Source organism: Xenopus laevis, chromosome 8L, assembly GCF_017654675.1.
Source record: "Xenopus laevis strain J_2021 chromosome 8L, Xenopus_laevis_v10.1, whole genome shotgun sequence".
Taxonomy (NCBI): domain Eukaryota; kingdom Metazoa; phylum Chordata; class Amphibia; order Anura; family Pipidae; genus Xenopus; species Xenopus laevis.
Window position 1 is genome coordinate 106,843,655 of NC_054385.1, and position 19,098 is coordinate 106,862,752.

The 19,098-nt window shown below is 42.3% G+C and overlaps 1 protein-coding gene across 1 annotated transcript in view; it reads left to right on the forward strand.

Moving 5' to 3' along the window:
• vps39.L (VPS39 HOPS complex subunit L homeolog) overlaps positions 1–19,098 on the forward strand; it is a 34,904-nt gene that overhangs the window by 5,359 nt on the left and 10,447 nt on the right. Inside the window, exons 5-16 of the mRNA XM_041573362.1 lie at positions 4,665–4,759; positions 10,193–10,291; positions 11,534–11,626; positions 12,168–12,351; positions 13,980–14,100; positions 14,437–14,557; positions 14,808–14,937; positions 15,021–15,163; positions 16,771–16,914; positions 17,778–17,919; positions 18,032–18,118; positions 18,814–18,887. Coding sequence (XP_041429296.1) covers positions 4,665–4,759; positions 10,193–10,291; positions 11,534–11,626; positions 12,168–12,351; positions 13,980–14,100; positions 14,437–14,557; positions 14,808–14,937; positions 15,021–15,163; positions 16,771–16,914; positions 17,778–17,919; positions 18,032–18,118; positions 18,814–18,887 — 1,433 coding nt within the window. The remainder of the gene's footprint in view (positions 1–4,664; positions 4,760–10,192; positions 10,292–11,533; positions 11,627–12,167; positions 12,352–13,979; positions 14,101–14,436; positions 14,558–14,807; positions 14,938–15,020; positions 15,164–16,770; positions 16,915–17,777; positions 17,920–18,031; positions 18,119–18,813; positions 18,888–19,098) is intronic.

A 19,098-nucleotide genomic window follows, 5' to 3' on the forward strand; every position in this document is an offset into this window, starting at 1 on the left:
TACACTGAGTAGATGGTATTATGGGGTCAGCTCCCAAGCAGGATTGTCTCCGGGGTTAATGGAGTATGTTTTATTCCCCGCAGGGGCAGTGAGCGGAGACAAAAAGACCGACAATTAATTCTTTCACTATCCGTCTGTGCGCGCTTACCCGACACTTGCGGGTCCCTGATCTTCCTGCGCGCGCACACCTCTCACAGCCGCATTGGCGCCAAAAGAGTTGCGCTCACCAGTACAAGCGCCATTCTGCTCTAGAACAGCGGGACAGCCGGTACCACTGCCCAAGCAGACATTAAACTACTACTGCCGCTCACTGCCTCCTATACTTCCCCCTGCAAGCAGATTTCTCAGCAGCGCTTGGGAACAGAAACAATCCTTTCTATCATCAAGCCATAAGGCTTACAGGTAATGCTTACCATGTCTGAGGGGGCTACGGACAAGCTTTTTTCCAGGGGGGCCACTTCTGTTACATACCTAGCGTGTGACAAATTGCAATCCCAAAGCTAGTGTTTCTTATATCCCAGAAACTGCACATCCCCAGGGAGCTCAAAATCCCCAGGAAAAACCAAGGGCTCCTTCCACTGATCCATCTCCTTTTTCACAGGACATTCCCCAGTGGGCATCGCAGTTAGTTACGGGAATCCCCAGATTGACCCAATCTCTGGACAAACTGCTCTCTTGTCTAGAGAGCCCTAAACCCAGAACTCACAAATGGAGGGCACCTCTCTCCCCCTCAGAGGATGAGAGTGATGACAACGACCGTTACAACTCTTCCTATATTCCTGATCCAGTCCTCTCTGAATTACAGGTATCTCAAAGTGACCAGGAGTCTCCCTCACACTCCTCCAAAACAATTTACGCTCTGATTCTGTCAGTGCTAACCCCCTTCAATCTTCAAGAGCTGGAGGCTGCTTCAGGACAGTCTACATCCTTATTTTAAAGACACAGCAAGGTGTCACCAGTGTTCCCTTCTCACTCTCAACTGGATCAAATTATCCAACAAGAATGGGACAAACCAGAAAGACGTTTTCAAATTAACAATAGTTTCTTAAAGAACTATCCCTTTAATGCCGATTCTGTGGATAAGTGGACATCACCTCCCTCAGCTGATGCCCCCGTTTCCCGACTTTACAAAACTACTGCACTATCAGTTCCGGATGCATCGTCCTTTAAGGACATCATGGATAAGAAGATGGAAGGCCTACTGCGCTCAGCCTTCTCGGCTGCAGGCACGGCTCTTAGACCGGCTCTTGCCACTGCTTGGGTCAGCAGAGCTATCCAATATTGGTCAGACTCTCTTCTTGAGGCTATTCAATCAGGGACACCAGTATCGAACTCGCATTGTGGGCTTCTCAGATCAAGGAAGCGAATGATTATAAATGCGAGGCATCCTAGACACAATACAAGTGATTAGCAGGGCATCAGCCTTAACGGTTGCTGCGACGGGTGGCAAGAGCACTCTTCTACAGCAACCTCGAGCCCGTTGCACTACTAATTCACAGCACTGCCCTTCGGCCTAACATCCCTGGGTCTTCACAAAGATCATGGCAGCAGCAACAGAAGTAATCCGAAACAGGGGAATCTCCATCACCCCATATCTGGACGATATCCTAGTAAAAGCACCGTCAGCTCTGGATACCCAACAAGCACTTCAGTTAACAACGAAGATACTGCAAGACTTGGGTTGGTGCCTCAACAGGAACAAGTCTTCCCTAATTCCCAGCCAGTCAGCAGTTTTTCTCGGGATGAAATTCGACATACTGGCTCAGGTTTCTCTCCCTCAACAGAAGATCATGAACCTACAAGCATTAGTCAAAGCTCTGCTTGCGAAACCAGCTCATACTGCCAGATTCTGCATGAGGGTCCTAGGGGTCATGGTGTCAACAATGGAAGCAGTACCTCTCGCACAGTTCCACCTCAGAGAGCTACAACGGAACAGCCTATCATCTTGGAAGAAGAAATCTCTCCTTCAGATGATCCGAATTTACAAAAGGACTCGGTTATCCCTAGCCTGGTGGTTGAAAATCGACAATCTCACCAACTGAAGACCACTCGGAAGCCCAAGGTGGCGCGTCCTCTCAACGGACGCAAGTCTGTCAGGCTGGGGAGCGGTCCTGGAGGGCAGAACAGCTCAAGGCCTTTGGTCAAGGGAGGAGAGCAGGCTGTCCATCAACCTCCTAGAGATTCGAACAATTCGGTTGGGCCTAATCCACTGTCAACGGGAGTTGACACGACAAGCCGTGAAGATCCAATCGGACAGCTCAACGGCAGTAGCCTACATAAATCACCAGGGAGGCACAAGAAGCAGAGGGGCTCTAAACGAAGTGAAGATGATCTTTCATTGGGCGGAAAACAATCAGACTCTGCTGTCAGCCATCTACATTCCAGTAATTTAAAACTGAGAAGCAGATTTTCTAAGATGGCAGTCGCTAGATCCCGGCAAATGGTCGCTAAAAGACAAGATCTTCAACAACATAACAGAGAGATGGGGAGGGCCAGAGGTGGACCTCATGGCAACTCGGCAGAATCAAAAAGTCTTCAACGTCTTCGCCAGGTACCGAGATCCTCAAGCAAAGGGAGTCGACACCCTAACTTCGGAATGGAACTTCCGTCTGGCCTACACCTTTCCCCCACTTCCTCTGATTCCAAGAATGTTGAGAAGACTGCGAGGGGAAAAGTCAACTCTCGTACTTATCGCACCAAGATGGCCACGAAGAACATGGTTCTCGGACCTACTGAACTTATCAATAGACGAACCTTGGGTTCTGCCTCCTCTTTCAGATCTCCTCTCACAGGGGCCAATCCTCCATCCAAATCCGTCGAGCCTCTCTTTGACAGCGTGGCATTTGAAAGCATGATTTTGAAGCGAAAAGGGTTTTCAGACGCTGTAGTGAGAATTATGAGAGCAGCTTGAAAACCGGTATGTGCCAGAACCTACCACAGAGTCTGGAAGACTTACAGACAATGGTGCGTCCAGAGAAGGCTAGATGCTGATCACCTCTCCATTCCTACTCTCCTAGAAGACGGCCTATCTGGTTTTATCCCTTGGCTCTCTTAAATACCAAATTTCCGCTCTTTCAGTCTTATTCCAAACGAGATTAGCTCTCCTGCGGGACGTTAAAATCTTTCTACAAGGAGTAGCTCATCTGGCTCCACCAATCTGAGTACCCTCACCCACATGGGATCTCTCCTTGGTACTACGGGCCTTGCAAGAGCCACCATTTGAACCATTAGCATCAATTCCCCTACAGTGGCTAACCTGGAAGACTTCCTTTTTAATGGCAATTGCTTCTGCAAGGAGAGTATCTGAGCTCAGCGCACTATCATGCAGAGACCCTTTTCTAGTCTTTCACCAGGATAGGGCGGTTCTTCATACATTGCCCCTCTTTCTTCCGAAGGTGGTCTCATCCTTTCACCTGAACCAGGAGATTTCCATCCCCACCTTCTGCCCGTCTCCATCCAATCCAAAGGAGGCAGCACTTCACACCCTTGATCCGGTCAGGGCCCTCAAGTTTTACCTGAAAAAAGTTCACGAGTTAAGGAAAACAGACTCCTTGTTCATCTTACCTTCTGGTCCACGGCGGTGCACACAAGCCTCCAAAGCTACTATCTCCCGCTGGATAAAGCAAACCATCCAAAGAGCCTACACAGCACAGGGGAAGACGCCGCCGCTGGGCATCAAGGCACATTGGACCAGAGGGATGAGCACATCCTGGGCTTTCCGAAACCAAGCCTCAGCTGAACAGCTGTGTAAGGCAGTGACATGGACATCGATCCATTCATTTGCGGCCTCTGACACACTTCGGCAGGAAGGTCCTTCAGGCTGCGGTGGCAAATTCCTCGTAAGCCTATCCTTCCCACCCTATCTTAAGGAACAGCTTTGGTACGTCCCCACTGTTCCTGTGTCCCCCCCAAGCCGACACTGGAGAAAAGGTAATTTTGTGTACTCCCCGTTAAATCTCTTTCTCTTCAGTCGCTCGGGAAACACAGGACATCCCTCCCTGAATAGGATCTGCCAACGACAACTCAGACTTGGTCTAATAATTACTCATGCTGATGTTCAGTTAAGAGTTTTAATGTTTAACGTTGATGACTTTGGTACAAACTGAACGGCAACTCATCCTGCTGGGGGGTATAGCTGGCAGGGGAGGTGCTAGTTTTACTTTATATTGTGGTGTCCCCCAAGCGACTGAAGAGAAAGAGATTTAATGGTAAGTACACAAAATCTCCTTATTTCCACCTATTGCACAATCCACTATATGTGAATTGGAAGAAGACACACACCTGCCTTTCTTGACCTAAAATGGTGATACCTCCCTGACCAAGGAAAAGGGTATTAAAGATTTGTTTTGCCTTTGGGAAATTGCATATTCATTTTCTCACAAGAAAGGCATCAAGCATGTAAAAAAAACAGCCATCAAATTACTCTTCCCAGTCCATTGGCAGGAATAGCATAGGGCAATAGCCTATACTTGTGGTGAATCCTCCTTTACTCCAGTCCGAATGGTCATCCGTTTGTCAGTATAGACCTCTTTATGTTTATGTAGAGTGTAGACGTATCAGACGGCAGAATGATTTCTATTGGCTATGACTCTATTCCATTTGACATGCAACAATTGTTGTAGTTCTCTGCCTCCATAACTTTTATTTTATTTATTTCTTATTAGATAATAATGTTTGTGTGCACGACTTGTTAACCTTCCAGTTAATTACCACAATTTCAAAGGCAAAGGGAGCTTCTCTGTTGTCTTGTCACCTCCAGGTAAGACATTTTGGACTGTGCACTGATGCTATCTGAATAAGAAATTAAACTATATATCTCAGTATGGAAACTTTTATAGTACCGAGGGCAGTGCTCTTCCTTTATGGCCAAATTATATATTTTTTCAGAAATCAAAGTCTTAATATGAACTTTTTTTGTATGTAGAGGGTGGGCCCTGATGAGTAGCCTCCAGAGGAGTAAATTTTGCGGTTAGCGTTGGCCAAACATTGTTTCAGTTCAGACAGCTTGCTACACTAAACAGAAGGTAGGCAGTAGTGTGGCTGCTCTTATAGATAGTAGAGGCATAGTAGAGACTTCAATCCACTGTGGTCTTCAAGGCCTATAGTAAATAGATCTATTCAGGCAGCCAGTTTACCCAGACATTACACTGTATCTTTAACACTACTGTAATATCTTAGAATTTTATGAAACATTGCATGAGGAAACCACAGTTAAAATATACACTATTCTTAATATTTTTTTTATTTTTTTAGCATTCACAAATACCGTATATACTCTAGTATAAACCGAGTTTTTCAGCATCCAAAATGTGCTGAAAAAGTCTACCTCGGTTTATACTCGGGTCAGCGGGCAGTAGCTGAGATTGCAGTCACTTTTAATCATTCCTATACCAACAGTTCACTTGGGGAGAGTATATGAAAGAATAACAGTGTGCCCTCTGTTGGTTATATGAAAGAATAACAGTGACTGCAATATCACACAGCGCCCTCTGTTGGTTATATGAAAGAATAACAGTGACTGCAATATCACACAGTGCCATCTGTTGGTTATATGAAAGAATAACAGTGCACCCTCTGTTGGTTATATGAAAGAATAACAGTGACTGCAATATCACACAGCGCCCTCTGTTGGTTATATGAAAGAATAACAGTGACTGCCATATCACACAGCGCCCTCTGTTGGTTATATGAAAGAATAACAGTGACTGCCATATCACACAGCGCCCTCTGTTGGTTATATGAAAGAATAACAGTGACTGCCATATCACACAGCGCCCTCTGTTGGTTATATGAAAGAATAACAGTGGCTGCCATATCACACAGCGCCCTCTGTTGGTTATATGAAAGAATAACAGTGACTGCCATATCACACAGCGCCCTCTGTTGGTTATATGAAAGAATAACAGTGACTGCCATATCACACAGCGCCCTCTGTTGGTTATATGAAAGAATAACAGTGACTGCCATATCACACAGCGCCCTCTGTTGGTTATATGAAAGAATAACAGTGACTGCCATATCACACAGCGCCCTCTGTTGGTTATATGAAAGAATAACAGTGTCTGCCATATCACACAGCGCCCTCTGTTGGTTATATGAAAGAATAAGTGTCTGCCATATCACACAGCGCCCTCTGTTGGTTATATGAAAGAATAACAGTGACTGCCATATCACACAGCGCCCTCTGTTGGTTATATGAAAGAATAACAGTGACTGCCATATCACACAGCGCCCTCTGTTGGTTATATGAAAGAATAACAGTGACTGCCATATCACACAGCGCCCTCTGTTGGTGATATGAAAGAATAACAGTGACTGCCATATCACACAGCGCCCCTCTGTTGGTGATATGAAAGAATAACAGTGACTGCCATATCACACAGCGCCCTCTGTTGGTGATATGAAAGAAATAACAGTGACTGCCATATCACACAGCGCCCTCTGTTGGTGATATGAAAGAATAACAGTGACTGCCATATCACACAGCGCCCTCTGTTGGTGATATGAAAGAATAACAGTGACTGCCATATCACACAGCGCCCTCTGTTGGTGATATGAAAGAATAACAGTGACTGCCATCTCACACAGCGCCCTCTGTTGGTGATATGAAAGAATAACAGTGACTGCCATCTCACACAGCGCCCTCTGTTGGTGATATGAAAGAATAACAGTGACTGCCATCTCACACAGCGCCCTCTGTTGGTTATATGAAAGAATAACAGTGACTGCCATCTCACACAGCGCCCTCTGGGTGATATGAAAGAATAACAGTGACTGCCATCTCACACAGCGCCCTCTGTTGGTGATATGAAAGAATAAACAGTGACTGCCATCTCACACAGCGCCCTCTGTTGGTGATATGAAAGAATAACAGTGACTGGCCATCTCACACAGCGCCCTCTGTTGGTGATATGAAAGAATAACAGTGACTGCCATCTCACACAGCGCCCTCTGTTGTGATATGAAAGAATAACAGTGACTGCCATCTCACACAGCGCCCTCTGTTGGTGATATGAAAGAATAACAGTGACTGCCATCTCACACAGCGCCCTCTGTTGGTGATATGAAAGAATAACAGTGACTGCCATCTCACACAGCGCCCTCTGTTGGTTATATGAAAGAATAACAGTGACTGCCATCTCACACAGCGCCCTCTGTTGGTTATATGAAGAATAACAGTGACTGCCATCTCACACAGCGCCCTCTGTTGGTTATATGAAAGAATAACAGTGACTGCCATCTCACACAGCGCCCTCTGTTGGTTATATGAAAGAATAACAGTGACTGCCATCTCACACAGCGCCCTCTGTTGGTTATATGAAAGAATAACAGTGACTGCCATCTCACACAGCGCCCTCTGTTGGTTATATGAAAGAATAACAGTGACTGCCATCTCACACAGCGCCCTCTGTTGGTTATATGAAAGAATAACAGTGACTGCCATCTCACACAGCGCCCTCTGTTGGTTATATGAAAGAATAACAGTGACTGCCATCTCACACAGCGCCCTCTGTTGGTTATATGAAAGAATAACAGTGACTGCCATCTCACACAGCGCCCTCTGTTGGTTATATGAAAGAATAACAGTGACTGCCATCTCACACAGCGCCCTCTGTTGGTGATATGAAAGAATAACAGTGACTGCCATCTCACACAGCGCCCTCTGTTGGTGATATGAAAGAATAACAGTGACTGCCATCTCACACAGCGCCCTCTGTTGGTGATATGAAAGAATAACAGTGACTGCCATCTCACACAGCGCCCCTCTGTTGGTGATATTGAAAGAATAACAGTGACTGCCATCTCACACAGCGCCCTCTGTTGGTGATATGAAAGAATAACAGTGACTGCCATCTCACACAGCGCCCTCTGTTGGTGATATGAAAGAATAACAGTGACTGCCCATCTCACACAGCGCCCTCTGTTGGTGATATGAAAGAATAACAGTGACTGCCATCTCACACAGCGCCCTCTGTTGGTGATATGAAAGAATAACAGTGACTGCCATCTCACACAGCGCCCTCTGTTGGTGATATGAAAGAATAACAGTGACTGCATTCTCACACAGCGCCCTCTGTTGGTGATATGAAAGAATAACAGTGTCTGCCATCTCAACACAGCGCCCTCTGTTGGTGATATGAAAGATAACAGTGTCTTGCCATCTCACACAGCGCCCTCTGTTGGTGATATGAAAGAATAACAGTGTCTGCCATCTCACACAGCGCCCTCTGTTGGGTGATATGAAAGAATAACAGTGACTGCCATCTCACACAGCGCCCTCTGTTGGTGAATATGAAGAATAACAGTGACTGCCATCTCACACAGGCGCCCTCTGTTGGTGATATGAAGAATAACAGTGACTGCCATCTCACACAGCGCCCTCTGTTGGTGATATGAAAGAATAACAGTGACTGCCATCTCACACAGCGCCTCTGTTGGTGATATGAAAGAATAACAGTGACTGCCATCTCGACACAGCGCCCTCTGTTGGTGATATGAAAGAATACAGTGACTGCCATCTCACACAGCGCCCTCTGTTGGTGATATGAAAGAATAACAGTGACTGCCATCTCACACAGCGCCCTCTGTTGGTGATATGAAAGAATAACAGTGACTGCCATCTCACACAAGCGCCCTCTGTTGGTGATAATGAAAAGAATAACAGTGACTGCCATCTCACACACAGCGCCCTCTGTTGGTGATATGAAAGAATAACAGTGACTGCCATCTCACACAGCGCCCTCTGTGGTGATATGAAAGAATAACAGTGACTGCCATCTCACACAGCGCCCTCTGTTGGTGATAATGAAAGAATAACAGTGACTGCCATCTCACACAGCGCCCTCTGTTGGTGATATGAAAGAATAACAGTGACTGCCATCTCACACAGCGCCCTCTGTTGGTGATATGAAAGAATAACAGTGACTGCCATCTCACACAGCGCCCTCTGTTGGTGATATGAAAGAATAACAGTGACTGCCATCTCACACAGCGCCCTCTGTTGGTGATATGAAAGAATAACAGTGACTGCCATCTCACACAGCGCCCTCTGTTGGTGATATGAAAGAATAACAGTGACTGCCATCTCACACAGCGCCCTCTGTTGGTGATATGAAAGAATAACAGTGACTGCCATCTCACACAGCGCCCTCTGTTGGTGATATGAAAGAATAACAGTGACTGCCATCTCACACAGCGCCCTCTGTTGGTGATATGAAAGAATAACAGTGACTGCCCATCTCACACAGCGCCCTTGTTGGTGATATGAAAAGAATAACAGTGACTGCCATCTCACACAGCGCCCTCTGTTGGTGATATGAAAGAATAACAGTGACTGCCATCTCACACAGCGCCCTCTGTTGGTGATATGAAAGAATAACAGTGACTGCCATCTCACACAGCGCCCTCTGTTGGTGATATGAAAGAATAACAGTGACTGCCATCTCACACAGCGCCCTCTGTTGGTGATATGAAAGAATAACAGTGACTGCCATCTCACACAGCGCCCTCTGTTGGTGATATGAAAGAATAACAGTGACTGCCATCTCACACAGCGCCCTCTGTTGGTGATATGAAAGAATAACAGTGACTGCCATCTCACACAGCGCCCTCTGTTGGTGATATGAAAGAATAACAGTGACTGCCATCTCACACAGCGCCCTCTGTTGGTGATATGAAAGAATAACAGTGACTGCCATCTCACACAGCGCCCTCTGTTGGTGATATGAAAGAATAACAGTGACTGCCATCTCACACAGCGCCCTCTGTTGGTGATATGAAAGAATAACAGTGACTGCCATCTCACACAGTAATCTGTTTGGCAATTCTCTGTCACCATCAACTTTGCAAAGAAGTCCGGTTGATCGCTGGGGGGGTCGCTTTGGCAGAATGTGCGCTGCTGGGAGACAGGGCTGTAGTTGTGTCTAGGCTTATACTAGAGTCAATCAGTTTTCGTAGGTAAAATTAGGTACCTCGGCTTATACTCGGGTCGGCTTATACTCGAGTATATACGGTATGTTTCTAAACCCTTACATGATGTGTACTGATAAAAAAAAAAAATTGCAGGTTCCACATCACTCATTATAAACAAGCACATTTCATGTAGAAATGCTTTACACATTACTGTAGAAAAGCAAAGTGTTTTCAGCAGATGTTTTATACCGTAATAACTTTTTGTTGTTTATTGCTGCAGAAGTCCAGACCTGGAGAGGAAGTGCTGAAGATGTGTGTGGCTGTCAAGAGAAAACTGCAGTTATATTTCTGGAAAGACCGCGCTTTCCATGAGCTACAGGTAATTTGGTCTGCTTTGAAAAGGACCTGACATAATTGCTAGAATTAGTATTGTGTAGGGATGCACCGAATCCACTATTTTGGATTCAGCCGAACCCCCGAATCCTTTGTGAAAGATTCGGCTGAATACCGAACTGAATCCTAATTTGCATATGCAAATTAGGAGTGGGAAGGGGGAAAATGTTTTACTTCCTTGTTTTGTTACAAAAAGTCACGCAATTTCCTTCCCCGCCCCTAATTTGCATATGCAAATTCGGATTCGGTTCTGCCGGGCAGAAGGATTCGGCCGAATCCTGCTGAAAAAGGCCGAATCCTGGATTCTGTGCATCCCTAGTATTGTGTTGCTTTCTCTGTTAAATTTCTGTGGCTAGTACCCTTTTAACTTTTTATTTATTGTTTAAGATCAAGAAGCAAGATAAATTTAACTCAGATCAACAGATTAATATTGACAATGTAACATATTTTAATCTATTTGATGAGACATGACGTAACGAAGATTATCATTCATCCCTGTAAAGTTTTATATATGGGCGTTGCATAAAGAACAGTTAAGACCAATTAGTTAACACACACGTAGCCTTGCGTAAGTGCTTTGAGTTAAAGCACCCATCAACAAATTGTATTAGTAAATCTTGCTTTGTACAATATGCAATATTTATAAATACAGTGTATTGACAGATGATATTTTTTAATCATCGAGGTTATATTCAAAGGTTTTTCAAAAGTTCAGATATCCTGATGTATCGGATATCCTATTGTGGCATTGTCTAGTTGGAAGTGCCGCACAAGAAGTGGGAGCACTTAATGGACCTTAAACGGCTTCAGCGTGCTGCACGTCCACCACCATCCCATGCAGTGAAATCCAATCTTGAGTCGATACAAAAGAAGGAGCATCGTGGAAGCCGATTTGAAAATGTAGTAAAATCACAATTTATTCAGAACATTAAAATCTCCAACATTACAGCAGCATAACTCAAAAATTGGCTGCTTGATGCGTTTCGTGGCATCCCGCCACTTCATCAGAAGCGGGCAGCAAAGTTTTGAGTTGGAAGTGGAAACTTCTGTTGTGATCCGTTGTTTAGTGCATTTTGGCCTACATATGTGTTACCATCTTAGATACTGTTCACTTGTTTAGAAAGGGTGTAGGTAACATAATAGAAGTCTGAGTCTCAAGGCATTTATTAGCTATCCACTTGGACATTGTTGTATTGGACATTTGTATTGAATTGTTTTCCTCTTTCAGGGTGACTTTAGTGTTCCGGATGTTCCCAAATCTATGGCATGGTGTGAGAACTCCATCTGTGTGGGATTTAAACGTGATTATTACTTAATCAGGGTAAGCATCTCTTTCTCTGCTGCCTGAAAAACATCTTGAAAATGACACACTAAATCATTAGGTTCCCAAACAATATGGACTGCCCCCGCAAGGGAACGAAAGCATAGGAAAGGTGGGCCCCAGGCTGAAGGCCGAATAGAGTTAAATATGGTATAAATGCATATTTGCTGTGCTTAGGTTGAAAACCAATTAGGGCGACTTTTGTAGTGGACACATTTGTTGTCCTACATATTACTAAAATTGTAGCAGAATTACAGAGTATTGGAGAAGTCAGGAACAATTTTTTATTATATACGCCAATCCAAAAAAACATTACAGTTTTGATTCTTAAATTAGAATTCGTTTTTGGTTTCCCTAAACCTGCAACCTATAGAAAAAAGTGGTAGCAAATTAGTGGCAGCTCATTGAAAATAACTTTACAGTAGCTGGTGGGCCATTGTTACACACCCCTCTTCTGAATCCAGGCTTCTTTGTGCTCCCCATGGACTGGTATTTTGAACCCCTTGTAATGACTAATTGCACTGGCCTATGTATTTTATAGGTTGATGGGAAAGGCTCCATTAAAGAGCTGTTCCCCACAGGCAAGCAGCTGGAGCCACTGGCAGTACCACTGCAGGATGGAAAGGTGGCAGTGGGACAGGATGACTTAACAGTGGTTTTGAACGAAGAAGGGACGTGTACTCCAAAATGTGCTCTGAACTGGACTGACATCCCAATGGCGATGGGTGAGATTATCGGATGTTTCCTTGCCCATTCAGTGTTAAGCAGTGTATAAATACTTAGAAGGGTGATATTCCCCCTTTCCAACATTAGTATAATGAATATGGCTTGTGCTGAACATACTTTTTGCCTTTTGCTTTAATTATGAAATATCAATGTTCTATAGTTTTGCTATTTTGTGTGCTAAACAGGATCTGATATTGAAAATTGAAAAATTTAGAATCTGAAATTGAAAAGCTACATTCTACTTTCTGTTCTCCTCAGTACAATTAAAACAAATGACCATTCCATTAAGAAGCCCTCTGCATAAGGGCAATGGCACACCAGCAATACATCTCTGCTACTGCGGGCGACTAATCTCCTGTAGCAACTTTACCACCAGCGAATCATATTATTGCCAGTGGGAAAGCATTTTCAGGAGATTAGTCACCCGCAGAAGCAGAGATTTATCGCTGGCAATTAATCTCCTGGTCTGCCATTGCCCTAATGGGATGCTCCTTATCTCACAGCCTGATCGGCTGCAGTTGGGGGGAGGGTGGCATTTGTTTATACAAACTGCTTCTCATTAGACTGTGGATTTGTTTTGATTGGGTTTATACCAAGCAGGATGTAGAATTTTCAGAACAGAGTAAAAAAGTCTGTTTTACTACCTAAAATGTGTCTTATAGTGCGCGTTTCTAAAACAGGGCTGTCCATCTGAAGGCCCATGGAGCAAATATTGGCCTACAAGGTTTTGTGCTTCAGTCTGTTCTAGGGCTATACATCTTTGTATGACAACTTTTAATACAATCTGTGTTGTATATCTTATATATTTTATATCTTATAACTTGTAGCAGTCTAATTGTTATTTTACTAGCGCAGTCGCCAATAGTAACCCTTATGTTACCAAAATGAGTCTTATTTACTAGAACAAGTGCTAATTTGCAAAGGTGCAATTGCAAATAGCTTTTGAACAGACTACTAAAAGTTAAAAAATGAAACCAACAATCTGGCTGGTTGCTATGGGCAACTGCACTGGTGTACTTTAGCACATACGATTGTATATGAGCCCTACTGAGTTTCGTTTAGTAACATAGGTGCAAAATTTCACCAGGGCATTCACCAGTAGCAACCAAACCAAAATTAATTTTGATTAAACTGCTACAATATAGAATATAAAAGATCTGATTGGGTGACATAGGTAACTGCACTGGTACAGTTTAGCACCTGTGTTAGTGAATCATCCCCAATGACTATTGCAAAGAAACTAGAATCTGCTCACTGGTAAAACACTTTAATTTAATCATTTACAGACTAGCAAATAATATTTGACAATTTGCCCTACAGCAGCCTGTGCAAGAGCCAATATTCTGATAAGAATCTGATTAGCAAAATATATCAAATAGAGAACTGTAGTTGGAAGTGTAAGATGGGGGACATCTGTATGAACTGATTTTAAGTGTATTTGCTCAATCTAACCACTGGCACTGGCATTTCCAAAAATCTATTTCTAGCATTGTGAATAGATACATCTTTTTTATTTATTTGAGTTGCTTGGTCTTTGCTTCCTTGGTATTTCTGTGGACTAGAAGCCATCTGCTTTCCCAAATACACCTGCACTGTAGAAGTAACTGGCTCCTCCTATTATCCACAGAGCATCAGCCTCCATATATAATTGCCGTCTTGCCCCGATATGTGGAAGTCCGGACATTTGAACCACGCCTGTTGGTGCAGAGCATCGAGTTACAGAGACCTCGTTTTGTTACATCTGGAGGGTAAGGGAATAAATAATTATACTAAGAAATACTTTGAACATCAGAATCTCTATCCCAGTATGTTAGAACAAACGAGTATGGCCTCTTTTATCAGATAGGGACCTCTGATATGCTCTATATGTCTGGGGCATGAAGTTGGGTTATGGACAGTTTCAAAGTCCCTTGTGATCTTAACCAAACTGATTAGTGACACTGGTACACATCCTTCACTATTATCAGTCTGTCAGTATTTATCAATATAACTTATTAACATAGTAGAATTGGCAGTTTTTGTTTTCATCTCATCTTCATCTTTTTTTGTCTTGTCATTTTCTCTCCTTGCTTTACTTTTCCTAGACCCAATATTGTATATGTGGCCAGCAATCACTTTGTCTGGAGGTTGGTTCCAGTGTCTATTGCCGCACAGATACAGCAGCTGTTACAGGACAAGCAGTTTGAACTTGCTCTGCAATTAGCGGTGAGACACAGTTGGGCAATCGAGTTTGGGGATTTAGATAAAGTAAATAATTTACTTAGGATGGATGTAGGTGTACATCTATGTGAGATTAATTAGAAATTAATATCCAGTGACCGTTAAAGGATGTATATTCTATGCAGACTAATTATGAACTTAGATTTAAAACAGGCTCCGACATTTCAGGTAAATATGGGTTTAACTTGATGGACTTCTAACCATGGTCCTTTCTTTAATGGTCCTGCCTTATCAGAGGATGAAGGACGACTCAGACGGAGAAAAGCTACAGCAAATCCATCACATCCAAAATCTTTATGCCTTTAATTTATTCTGCCAGAAGCGCTTTGAAGAATCCATGCAGGGTTTTGCCAAGCTTGGAACAGGTAAGTCTAGCAGTATGCTGTGGATGCTTGTCAGAGTAGCAGAAGCTTCCTCTACATCTACATTATTATTATTTTTTTTTTAGATCCTACCCATGTTATTGGAATGTACCCAGATCTGCTACCGTCTGATTACAGGAAGCAGCTTCAGTACCCTAACCCTGTTCCTGCCCTTTCTGGGGCAGAATTGGAAAAGGCTAGCCTGGCACTTATAGATTATTTGACACAGGTGAGTCTGATTGTGATTGGTTTAATGCATACAGAACTTTTTAAACTTCTATCTTTCATGGACATGGAATGTAAGCAAATTATGTTGTTTTCATTTCCTGCATCTATTGTGACTCCTGAGAAAATAAATGCTTGCACATATTTTCAGAATTGCAAACCGTTGTGAAGAATCTGCAGAAAGTTAAAGGGATACTGTCATAATTATTATGATACCATTTTATTTTTTATAAAAGCTTTAGTAGTGTTTTCTGGTTTTTTTGAAAGCACTGAACTTAAACACTCACATATTTGAATCAGTCCTGGGTATTCCAAGTAGCTCTCCAGCAAATATTAATGAACCACTCAAGGGCAATTTATTCTGCGGTGACTGTAGGACAATGACTGATCCTAAGTGTTCATCAAGAATCCCTGACATAAAGCAAGATGGGCTTCTAATAGTTTTGCCAGAAAAAGTCAAGTGATTACTAGTAAATTAATGTTTCAGAGCAAGTGTAAAACGTTCCCAGCAGTTAAAGGGGAAGTATACCCTTATTTTTCAACCTTGGTTCAGTAAATAGGGCTTGTGCTGATCATACTGTTTGCCTATTGTTTTAATCACAAATAATCACAAGTAATCTTACTTGTGATTTCTTATTTCTTTCACTAACTGTCAAAATCTGAAACGGAAGATAAAGTCACACTTCCTGGTTCGTGTGAGCACAAATTATACCAGTCCACTAAAGCTGGCCATAGACGTGCGGGAGTTTTTTCACAGCAAATTTGTCGTGGCAGTTTTGCAAAAAAGATTGGCACATGGCAAAATCCATGGCTGGCGAATAAATTCACTCATCACTAGTAGTGACAGTCACCCTTTGATATTATCGTTAGCTGACAAATCTTTTAACCTGTCCAATCGACTAAATGACCAATCACCATGGCACAAAAAATGTCGGAACAATTCACACCTGTTTCGAAAAACTTACAAACCTTCATTTCGCACAACTTTATCTTTGCGTTTATGGCCAGCATAAAAAACCCTCTCAATAGACTGCTGGTTTGCTTTTATTGTGCATGCACAAACAGGAAATATAATGTGACTTTTTGCTTTCATTACTATAAGAAATAACAACCATAAATATTCCCTACTTAAAATAATAGACAAAAAACTATGTTTCACACAAGCCTGATTCTTTGAATTTATGTTGAAAAAGTGGGTATACTGCCTCTTAAGTTAAAATATTTTTCAAGAACTACAATACTTACAGAATATTCAATTTTTTTAGGCATTATTACCTGGTGAACTAGGGAGACATTGACCCTCTTATGTGCTTGTTAGGAAGAGGCACAAAGGCATTGCAGGTGACCATATACAGCATAGTCGCAAGCCAATGGGAACACTAAAGGTGCTGCTTTAATATATAGATATAATGGTGAACAAAAAAAAAACTTGTCAGTGGTGCGCAGCATGATAAGACATTTAAAACATTTGTAGAGGCAAAACTTCGCTTTTTGAAGAGAGAAAGTTACCAATGGCAGATTGAGATTCCAAGATATGTAATTTGTGCTAATTTTATGTGGTTGCATGAAATCTGCTTTACAATGTATGCACTTCTTTGCTTTTCAAAACAGAAAAGAAGCCACCTGGTTAAAAAGTTAAATGACTCTGACCACCAGTCCTCCACATCTCCTCTCATGGAAGGAACTCCAACCATCAAATCCAAGAAAAAGCTCCTGCAGATCATAGACACCACTCTACTAAAGTGCTACCTGCATGTAAGTGTTGCAAGTGGCTCCATCCTTTATATACTAAATCTTGAGTGGGTTTTTATGAGTTGTGTTGAGGTACTTACTGGTTAATCTAGTCCTCTGGTTTGCAGACTATGTGGGTGCCTTATACTTGGGTTTTATTTGTGGACAGTGCTAATAAGCTTTTATAGATATACCTGGACTCCAAGCCTGAGGGTAAATTAGGGTGAGAAATCTTATTTGATGCCATATATACTCTTAGACGTATGAATAAATAACAGATACAAGAGTGTTTTACTAGGAATCAAACCGTTCCTACAGGCATGAGAAGCTGAAACTTCCATCTCATCATAGTAGTTAGATAATATTTTGATATATTCTAAGATGCTTCTTTCTAAACCAGGGATCCCCCAACCTTTTTCACCCGTGAGCCACATTCAAATGTAAGAAGGGTAACATAAGCATGAAAATAGTTAGTGAGGATGCCAACGAAGTGCTGTGATTGGCTATTTGGCAGCCCACAGGAGGCTCTACTTGGCAATGCAGCTGTTTTTTAAGCAAACCAAAAGTTTCCTTCAAGCCAGGAATTCAAAATTAAACAACAGCTTTGAAGCCAGTTAGAGCAACATCCAAGGGGTTGGGGAGCACCATGTTGCTCACAAGCCACTGGTTGGGGATCACTGCTCTAGACCATAAGTTATGCTGTATCTATAAAGCAGTACCTCACTGATGTGCCTGGTATTAACCATCAATTTACCATACCCGGACACAGGCTTTTTAAAGGGTCAGAAAGACATCTGTGCTGTGCCAAGAACACACAGATGCAGCATTTCAATTGTTGTATTTGAGAGACAAGCAAGATTTACTTAGATATTCTGTTTTATGGGCAGACTAACGGCGCTCTCGTTGCATCACTCCTGCGGCTGGAAAACAATCACTGCCATGTTGAGGAAAGTGAACATGTCCTAAAGAAGGCACACAAGTACAGTGAGCTCATCATCCTTTATGAAAAGAAGGGACTGCATGAAAAGGGTAAGGTCATAGATTGAAAAAGAAGATTGCAAGATTACGTTTTACTGGTCTTTTTACTAAAGCCGTTTCATTATCATTAGTCTGGACTTCTAAATTTTATTTTTGTAATCAGCATTGCAGGTCCTAGTAGATCAGTCGAAAAAAGCCAACTCGCCACTGAAGGGCCATGAAAGGACAGTGCAGTATCTGCAGCACCTTGGTAAGCAGTTATTAACCTTTGTTTCACACTTTAAGGCCTTGTATATGTAACTAGTTAAATTAGTACACATTATGCTTTATTTCAGTGAGCACTGAAAGAGAAACAGATCACTAGACATACAGTATATATATATATATATTCAAAAATTAAGGTGCACACGGGGAGCCTTTGAAAAATTATTTAAAAATCCATACTTTTATTTAAATATATTAAAAACAGGGGGTCAACGTTTCGGTCTGTTCCTAAAACCTTTCTCTTGAGACATTGACAGCTCTATAGATAACCCACACCAACTATTAGTTCATGTGTAGGAGGACACAGGGGCAATGGGGCAAAAGGTCCTTCTCATTTGAGGGCAGGCCAATAATTACATCATGGCTGCCTCCTCGTTTTTTTTTTTTTTTTCTTTTTCTGGGTCTTCCTCTGGGTACAGGCTACATTCACTGCAGTCAGAAGGCCATTATTTAATATACAGTAGTCTCCAGCGGATCATGCTCCACACCATACTGAACACAGATGCTGACTGGGTATCCATGTTATTCTTGTTTCATTACTTGCTAAAGTGATCCTATAGAAATTATACATTTAAGAAAAATCAGAATTAAGTTATTTGCACCTAAATGCAAAACAAGAATGTACAGTACACCTCTCAAAATGCTGTGCATTGTACTTAATTTTATTCTCCATTTCCTCAGGGGAGGAGAACATTTCCTTAATTTTTGAATACTGTGGTTGGGTGCTGCGGAATCATCCAGAGGACGGACTTAAGGTAATGCTAGTTCTATTTTTTTTATCATTGCTTTTAATTTTTATTCTTTTTAAAAGGGGTGGTTCACCTTTAAGTTAACTTTAGTTTGTTATAGTTATAGTTATAATTTTTTCTTTGTTTATATATATTTTTTTATTTTTTGCCTTTTTCTTCCTACACTTTCCAGCTTTTAAATGGGGGCCACTGACACTATCTAAAAAACAAATGCTCT